Here is a 9683-nt window from a genome sequence, read left to right as displayed (position 1 = left end):
TCCTCCACATGGAAAATGTTGAAAAAAGTTTTAAACAGGTACATGCATTGCGCTTATGCCGCGTACACACGACCAGACTTTTCGACGTACTAGGTCAGACGGTCTTCCCGACAGACTTTCGGCAGAGTTCCGATGGACTTTCCAAATGAACGAACTTGACCGCACACAATCACACCAAAGTCCAACGGATTTGAACGTGATGACGTATGAGTGGACTAGAATGAGGAAGTTCATAGCCAGTAACCAATAGCTGCCCTAGCATCAGTTTTTGTCCGTCGGACTAGCATACACACAAACGGATTTCTCTATAGGAACTGGGTCCGGCGGAGTTGCGGTCGAAAATTTTTAAACATGTTCTATTTCTAAAGTCCATCAGATTTTTGGACAGCAAAGGTGCGACGGAGCCTACACACGAACGAATTGTCTGACAGATTCGTTCCGTCAGACCTTTGCTGTCGAAAAGTCCGGTTGTGTGTTCGCGGCACAAGAGGCACACTGAGTGTGCAAAACTAGCATCAGGTCTTTTTGAATCTGGAGCAGGAACTTTTAAAGGCAACACTACCAGAAATGCGGTGCAAATGCTTTATTGAATTCCCCTGAATACGTCAATCTGCAAAGGGACATTTGCATACCAAATGTCAGTTGAATGATAAATTAGGTACATAGTACAAAAAGTCATGCTGCACTGTTGTTTTATGGCACCTGCACTCAATAAACAGAATCACTGCCCTATATGAACTGCAGGTGGATAATTATTTTTTTCCAGTATCTGGTATATAATTGCTTCCTTAAAGTGGCTGTAAACCCTTTACAACCACTTTTTACTACAGGCAAGCCTATAATTAGGCTTACTTGTAGCTACACTGGATATCTCCTAAACCTGCACGGTTTAGGCGATATCCCTGTATTTGCATGTGCTGACGTCATCAGTCGCCAGTTAAGCGTACGTGCCATTGCTTCAGTTAGACTGTGCTGTTACCGGTGGCTCCCGTGACGTGATACACGGAAGTAACCCCCAGGAGAGATGGCGGCCGCCAGAGTGGTGAACGAGGACCACTGCAGGGGCTTCGATCTCAGGTAAGTAATTCATGAAGTCTCATGATTTTTTTTATTTTTATTTTTTTTAAATAACAAACATGTTATACCCACCTCTGTGCAGTTGGATTTGCACAGAGCAGCCCGGGTTCCCTTCTCGGGTCCCTCTTTTCTGCTCCTGGCCATCCCTCCAATTGAGTGCCCCCTCAGCCTCTCTGTGGGAGCACCCGAGCCGAGTCAAAGCTCCATGTATCCATTCAGACACAGAGCCCTGACCCGGCCCCGCCCCCCTCTTCCCTGATTGGCTGACTGACTTTGACTGCCGCAGTAGCCACTGATACCACTGCTATGTCTCAGCCAATCAGGAAGAGTGTCCCAGATAGCTTAGACACTTGTGGCCATTGCTGGAGAGAGAAGGGGCTCAGGTAAGTGATTAGATGGTGACACCTGCTGTGGGGGGAGCTCTGAAGGGTACACCTGCTGTGGGGGACTCTGATGGGGACACCTGCTGTGGGGGACTCTGATGGGGACACCTGCTGTGTGGGGGAATCTCTGACGGGGACACCTGTTGTAGGGGGGGACTCTTATGGGGACTGTGATATAAAGTGGATCCTCAGATGGGGACCCTAAAGTAAGCAGGGACTCTGATGGGGACACCTGCTGTAGGGGGGGACTCTGATGGTGACTGTGATATAAAGGGGATCCTGAGATGGGGACTCTGATGTAAGGAGGGACTCTGATGGGGACTTTGATATAAGCTGTGTGTGCTGCGGGTCACACTCTCCCTAGAATGTCCCTCATTCTAAACTTCAGACGTTGGGAGGTATGCACATGCTATACCATTTTAAATCCCAACTTTAGGTAAAAATGAAAAAATAAATCAACACAAGGGACAGTATTTACATGTAAGGAAAAGAGGCCCTTGTTCTGGTACCAGCTGTCATAGTGGATATCTGAAGTCCTCTGCCCCACCTTCCCTCCATACCATGCAGCCATAATCTTCTGGTGCTGCAGGGGTTAATACAGGCCCTGGAGATGTCACAGACACTCGTCTTTTTCAACCCCCTCCACTTATAGCTTTAGCATAAGGGGCACTTCTCAATAAATGTAAGTATGGTCCCCTGTGCTGATTGTTTGAAAAAAACAAAACGGAATTTTTGTACTCACAGTAATATCATTTTTTCTGAAGTTCATTGACGGACACAGCTCCTTTAATTCTTGACCTTAGGGTTATCACGCCACTTCAGGAGAGGACTAGGCAGAACATATAACACATGTAAAAACAACAAGACTGCACAGCACCGCCCATGGGGTGGTCCTTCTGGCTGTAACCCCTCACCCTGCTTCCTGCAGCTCAGTTCGTCAAAAAGCAGTACAAACATAAATAGGAGGGGTGGATGCTGTGTCCGTCAATGAAATTCAGAGAAAAAGATTTTATGGTGAGTACAAAAATCCTATTTTCTCTTTTGTTCATTGACGGACACAGCTCCCTTAATTCTTGACCTTAGGGACGTCCCCAAGCAGTGTCAAAAAATAAAATTTTCATCACGAAAATCAAATGACGCGTTTCAATCGAATTCTCATCCCCCTATGCGCAGTCAGGATTATATCAATCCAAATCGCAGTAGACAGAAGAGGAGCTGAAACAATAGGGGCTCCTTGGAAGAAGATCATAAAAAGCGCACAGTGGAAACTGATTCCGATCAAACATTGAGTACTAATTTAACTACAGATCACCCCACAATGGGGTTGGGAACAAGATACAATGTAGAACAGGGAGAATCGGATTCCTCATTCTCAGATGCATCTAGCATCTCTACTAATATGAACGTTCCAAATGAGCGCAATATGTCACAAAAGACTTTAAACTCAAATCGGGGGAGAAATCCCCCCAAATCAACAAAGTGGGGAAGGGATTGGAACCACATATGATGCGAACGTAATTAAGCAGCTGAATGTTGTAAATTTGTCTTCTTACACTCCCACTAATGCAGAGATTGAAGTACTCTCGAGTTTGAGTTTTTGTCCCAGCCAGAACTTCGATCTCTTTGAAGTAGTCACAGACTTACACTTGTTCGCTAGAAAATTTGTGCTAAAATGTGAATATGAAACGGGTAGGAAGGACATTGACAGTACAGACTGGTCAAAATATAGTATACATCTAGAAAAACATAGGCCGATCCTTAGAGACGATCACAAGATTGAGCAATTTGTACCCGAAAAACCTCTGATCACATACAGGCGAGCCTCCTCTTTGAAATACAAATTCGTAAAAAGCAAATTTGTAGACAAATCACTGGCAAAAAAACACTGTCCAATATATGGATCCTTCCTCTGTGGGCATTGCTCACAATAGAAAGGAAAAAAACTTTTTTACTTCCAAATGGCGAGATGTTTATCCCAAAACATTTTGCCAATTGCCAAACACGAGAAATTGTCTACCTGATGTCCTGCCAATGCAGGGCTTATTATGTGGGCAAAACGAAGCAAGAATTTTGTCACAGGATCTCAAAACATGTGTACAGCATTGAGATCGGGAACAGATACCTATCCTTAGGCAGACACGCTGCACTCCACCATCACTATAGAATGCCCAAAGTAACATTTGTGGCACCTTGACAGGATTCATATCCCTGATCGAGGGGGCGATTGGGATAAAACGCTGCTCCAACATGAGCAGCGTTGGATATTTAATTTACAAGCTACTGCTTTTCCAGGATTGAATGATGCACCCTTTCTGAAGGGCTTTGCCTCTGGAAAAACAAATTAATAGGTGTTGTCATTTCTCCCCCTTTTTGTTTTTTTGCTTTTTTGCAATTTAAATACCATTTTAATGTAATACTGTGCAGGCAATCACTGGAACCTTCTGCAAATATATGGGCAACAATATATTGTCAAATTTACTTTATATAAGTAACTCAATGTATCTATTTATAGTCAAAATTATTTTCTTAAAAAAATTATGTTAACACACTATGTAGTTAAAAATGTAATTGTTTCTTCTCTTTTCTTCTGACTTTTCAGCCTGGTGATCACACTCTTCCCCTGTGTTGGCTCCTGTCTCTCTCCCAGGGCGGGGGGACTCCTGGCTTCTGCTTCTTCCCAGCACACGGAGGGGATCTGTTTCTTGTAAGCCCTTGTACACACGGTTGGATATTCCGATGGACAGTGTCCGATAGGACCGTGTTGTCGGATAATCCGACTGTGTGGGCTCCATCGGACTGTTTCCGTCGGAATATCCGACGGACCAAGTTTTACAGCTGGGCTATAAAATTTTCCGACAACATGTTCCGATCGTGTGTGGCCTAGTCCAATGGACAAGGTGCCACGTATGCTCACAATAAAATTCTGAGACGGAAGCGCTCACTCAGGTAAAACTACTGCTCGTACTCGATATAGCACATTTGTCACGCTGTAATGTTAAAAATTCTTTCATGCAGCGCATTCTCTTTTTCTTTACAATGCTACAAGAATGAACTTGTTTTGCTGCTCATATTTACACACACTTCTCCCAAACGTATTTCTTTATTCTTTTTACTCATTTCAGCAATACAATATTTTAATTCGTCACATCTCCCCAATCTTATTTTTATTTTATTTTTTATAATTTTGTGGTTGGTTTTTTTAATCAACATCTCCTTTTTTTTACAGTTTGCTCATCTTTGCATTTTTTTGGTGTGTTTTGTGTGTCAACTTACCACAACACCATTATTATATTTTTAATTTATTATTTTCTTTTTTAATCTACAGGCGGTTGTTTGGTGTTGGTGCCCCTTGTTATTCATTTGACTTTGTATTTTTGAAATGTACCTGCCTACTCACAAATAAACTGTCCTTTTTGAAGTAAAACACATACGCAAGTATTTCTTCAACCAAAAAAAAACCTTTATTTAGGTGTCAAACAAATAAACAGGAAGGCAACGCTGGAGAAACTGGTCAATTTGGCAAAGCCTTTGGCCCCTGGGCAGACATGAACTAATTAGAAAATGCAAAATTGGTGGCCTGAGGAGTACATATCTCAGGGAGAGCAGTCTGGTCCAGAAGTCCAAGAGATCAGAAAGAGCAGATGCCATCTATGTCCCCAGGCTGTGGTCCTACAAGAGGCTGAATCTTCTGTCAGACCAGACTGAACCCAGGCCATCACTCTCTAGTCTTCCTTAGGCACTTCCCACCAGGCTTCCTTCCAGGCTGTGGCTCGGCTCCTGTAGTTGTGGCAGGAGGAGGAGAAGGAGGGCGATGGTCGACCTCCTGGCTGCCACTTGCCACAGCCTCCTCCCGGCTGAGGTCTTCCTGTGTATGAAAGTGGGTAGTTTTAGTTTTAGTTCGTAGTACACCATCCTGGGGTAATAAATGGCATCTGGATCTCCTGATCTCAGGGAATTCTGGTGCTTCTTTCACTCCCTGAGATATGTACTCCTCAGGGCACCAATTTTAAACATCACATAGGCCATGTCTGCCATAGGGACCATGATCCTGACCAAAGCAAGAAGTTTCTCCAGCGCTACCTTTCTCTTTCTTCGGTCATTATAAAAGGGGTTGTTCTTCTGCCACAGGCAGGGCACCTCCCTGAGCAGATCAATGAATAGCCCCATAAAATTAGAGTGCTTGAAGGGATCCATCTTGTCTGCAAGACACAACACAAGACAAACCCTAATAATAATAATGCCATGCTAAACTCTCCTAATCTTGTCCCAACATAGGCCTATATAGAAGCAGTATAGGCTAGTGATGTACCAAGTTAAAAATTGTACCTTCGTTTGCACGATCGTCCTCACTCTGCTCACAGATCATACGCACGACACATGCGTGTTGCGTTTTATATACAGTGCACATGCGTAAAACTCCACCCGCCCATGACGTTCTTTCTAGACTATTCCCCGCCCCTTCTCTTTCAGCGCAGTGGGGAGGGCACATGGCGGAGACAACGCAGGTGCACACTAATAATAGTTCCACTAACGAGGAGGAGGGCGAGGAAAGCCCGGAGCCTGAAACCTCCCGATCCTCAAATATGTCTTTTGGAGAGATGTTGGAGATGGTGAACATATTGAAGAGGAACAACTATGATGGGAAGTATGGACCTTACCCAAACCCAAATATCAGAAAGGCCAAGATCGTGACAAAAGTTGTGAAGAGTCTTAAGAAGAATTTTGGGGTACGACGATCCAAGGATCAACTGAGAAAACGCTGGTCAGACCTGAAACTGAGGAAGCACGATCAGTACAGAAGGATCAAGCGAGTTCTTCAAAAAAGTAAGTAGTTGTCGTGTGTTCATATTATTATTATTGCTTGCATACTGCTCCATGTGCTTTGATTTAATGTTGTACATTTTCAAATGACCACTTTCATGTTCATGGTTTCAATCATTCGTAATAAACATCGTTCGTTAGCCCACTCCCAAAACAATGTTTTCCCAACTTACATTTCACTACATTTGTTCACACTGCAGGTAAGTATTCCAGCTTTAGAAAGTGTGCAAAATAATGTTCTCACCTTTGAACTTGGCCAAAAAACACAATTGCACGACACTTATAAGCAATGTTTCATATTCCTATTTCTGCCTCTGTGTGCTAAGTATTCCTTTTTTACATTCTCATAGGGGAGAGAAGACTCGGGATGTCTGAGGACACCAGGGACCCCACACCTCCCAAAGAAGGGGAAATTGCAAAACCAGAAGCAGAGGAGGAGGAAGGAGAGATTGTTGAAGTTGGACAAATTGTCACCATAACAGGTGAGTGTCAGAGACCACCGCTTCCGGTAAGCTAATCAATGTATGTCTGCATATTTATAATACATGGTGTGTTTATTTATTTTTTTAGGTGATGTGGAAGAAGAATCATATTTTACCAGTGAAAGTGCCCAGATCCTCATTGGGGAGATAATGAGGTGTAATCGCGATTTAGAAAATATCCCAGAAAATGAAGAACATCATTGATGTTTTGGGGAGAGTCTGAAACACCCCAAACTAGCTAGCATATTTTTTGATTTTTCCGAAAAACTTTTATATTTTTCAAAAAGCCAAATTTGGAAGATGCACACAGTGTGTCAACATGTACTATCTCCCATCATGGGGGATCAATGTACGTGTTTTGTGGGTGCAACCCCTTCCTTAAAAGGAAAGGGGGTTTAGATTGCGCTATGGACCACTTGCTATAGAGTAGATTGAATTTATGAAAAATATGTAATATGGAAAAATAGGAGGGAAAATAGGTAAGAGCAGCCTCTATTTATTTCCACCTTAACAGGTGGAAAGGTACTAGGAAGAGGTGAGGAAAAATAGACTTGGCGCTATACCTTCCCCCTGAGAATCTGTATGTTTTAAACTTTTGTAAGATATTTTCCAGCTTGCTGGCAATTAAATGAAAATATTGAATATTATGAAATCAATGAATAGCAAATGCTTACCATAACCAATTCTAGTGATATATAAACCAGTGCAAGTACAAATAAATTACATGTGCCACAAATTATATACTGTCATTATTTAAAAAATTATTAAAAATGCAAGTGGAAAAAAGTGGTGGCTATTTCTTGCCTAAAAGTATGGTGACTGTGCTTGATCTATGATAAAAGAATCATGCTGGATATAATCAAGATAAAGTAACGTGATAACCAGCACACAGTGGCAAACATAAAAAGCAAATAGACATGTATTGTGCAAAAAAACATTAAGGGCCGGTTCACACAGCGGGCGATGCGAGGCGACACGACTCGCCTCGCCTCGCTCCCGCAAGTCGCCCCCGTTCTGTACAATGGAATCGTTCTGAGAGGAGCGACTCGAGTCGCTCCGACTCAGAAAAAAGGTTCCTGTATTACTTCTGGGCGACTTCGGGGGCGACTTGCATTGACTTCTATACAGAAGTCCTCTGCAAGTCGCCGCTGAGGTCGCCGCAGGTCGCGGCGAGGCAAGTCGGAGACGCCTCGCCGCGCCTGCAGTGTGAACCGGCCCTTAAAGTTGGAATTAACATTCATAGTGAACCATATATATTTATATTGTGAATAGTCTTTAGTGAGTGGCGTGATCCTCCGTGCATAAAGGGAAGGAAGGGGGGTGATGATTTCCAAACAGTGTTTCCCGTGTTCAGTGGTTACTTCAATAATATGCTCTCACCGGAAAAAATACCCCATCCGGGGTGGATCGACCTTCACAATATCAGCTATTGTGTCGCTCTCTGGCTTGCTTCTGATGTGATACTGGGGGTCTCTCGTTTTTCGGTGAGTGTAGTAAACCACGTGTGTTATGTCAAAAGAGAGGCATATCCATAGTGTGATACCGTTTAAAATACATATTTATTAAAGAAAATGAGTAAAACCTACTTACAAACGTAGCTATTGCAACTGCAGTGATAATACAGCGTTTAGGCAGGTTTAAAAGTCCCGCTCAGCTTCCTGGTTAGTGCTAGAGGTGTACGTCGTATGGCCACGCCCTACGCGTTTCGTCATTCAGACGTCATCTGGAGCGCTACCAACCCCTTCCTTGCTACTAAAGTGGCTGAGATGAAGGGGTTGCACCCTCAAAACATGTACATTGATACCCCATGATGCCATGATGGGAGATGGCCCATGTTGACATTAGGCATGGGATCAGGAGGAAAATGGCCACTTTTGTATTCTCAATGTGTGTACATCTTCCAAATTTGGCTTTTCCAGGGGTGGCACCTCATCCGATGAAGGCAATATCAGCACAGTTTGTACGTACTCATGCCTGATATTGTCTTCACTTTTCAAAGTTGAACTTTGTAAGCTCCTGTGTACTGTATGTTATGCTTTGATACATGCCTGTTTACACAAAAACGCCAAGTTATAAAAATGTTACCCAAAATAATGTTTTCTATACACCAAATATGTTGGTTTGTTGTAAAACCCTTTTCTAAACGCACATGTGAATGTACTTTGAGTAAAAAGTGAAATTAACAACAATGTGTGGCTTCCTTTTTCAATGCGCAAAAGCAGTATTTGGAGTAAAGTTGTTGTTTTCTATGTCAATGGGTGGTATTTACTAAAGGCAAATCCACTTTGCACTCCAAGTGCAGTTTCAGGGGCACTTTTGCAGTGCACTTGTAGTGCATAGTGGATGTGCCTTTGGTAAATAACACCCACAGTGATGTTTAAATGTCCCCAATCACGCCATTTTCATGGCCCCACATATTTCTGCCAAGGTGCTGAAAGTGAGCAATGTTTTTGTCAGTAATGCACTACATACATTATCAACAAAAACAAGGTGTGTGTGTGTAGCAGCCCCACAACATAATAATATTATCTGAAGAAGAGACTGTCACCTCATCTTGCTCAGAACTTGGGTTTGCACTGTTGTTAAAAAAAGGCACAAAAAAAACAGCAAAAATACGTAAGAGACACCTAAAACAAAGCCAAGCAGTAAATTAAATCAATTATTGGAGTTTCAAAGAAAAATGTATTAAAAAAATGCCTCTCAGACATTGTCTGGTATATCAATGACCCCCCTACCCACAAAGTACTCCATGTATTGGTTTCTGACCTTGCGGGCGCTTTGGGGGGCAAGCCAGGACGAGCAGCTTCAAGGGCCGTGAGGTTGTCATTTTCAGGCAAGTCTGCATCTGGGCCAACTGAGACTACATAGTTAGCTGAATGTTTTAGTGTGATTTAGTTTATATTCCGCCAGGTGGATTGGC

General features: G+C 42.9%; 1 protein-coding gene across 2 annotated transcripts; it reads left to right on the top strand.

Moving 5' to 3' along the window:
• Positions 1-724: 724 nt before the first annotated feature.
• Positions 725-8918, top strand: LOC143923811 (uncharacterized). 2 transcript variants are annotated; one of them, XM_077447720.1, is made up of 4 exons: positions 725-1077; positions 4060-6284; positions 6632-6763; positions 6852-8918. In XM_077447720.1, the coding sequence occupies exons 2-4, from the start codon at positions 5867-5869 to the stop codon at positions 6965-6967; spliced, it is 666 nt and encodes a 221-aa protein (XP_077303846.1). In that variant the 5' UTR covers positions 725-1077; positions 4060-5866; the 3' UTR covers positions 6968-8918. The 2 variants fall into 2 exon arrangements, with proteins under 2 accessions (XP_077303846.1, XP_077303847.1); XM_077447721.1 differs by lacking the exon at positions 725-1077 and having other exon boundaries at positions 1151-6284.
• The last annotated feature ends 765 nt before the right edge of the window (positions 8919-9683 follow it).

This window comes from Lithobates pipiens, unplaced genomic scaffold (genome assembly GCF_037356315.1).
Source record: "Lithobates pipiens isolate NorthernLeopardFrog02 unplaced genomic scaffold, aLitPip1_a1.2 Scaffold_22, whole genome shotgun sequence".
Taxonomy (NCBI): domain Eukaryota; kingdom Metazoa; phylum Chordata; class Amphibia; order Anura; family Ranidae; genus Lithobates; species Lithobates pipiens.
Note: the sequence above shows the minus strand (reverse complement) of the source record. Positions and strands in the feature narration are given on the sequence as shown.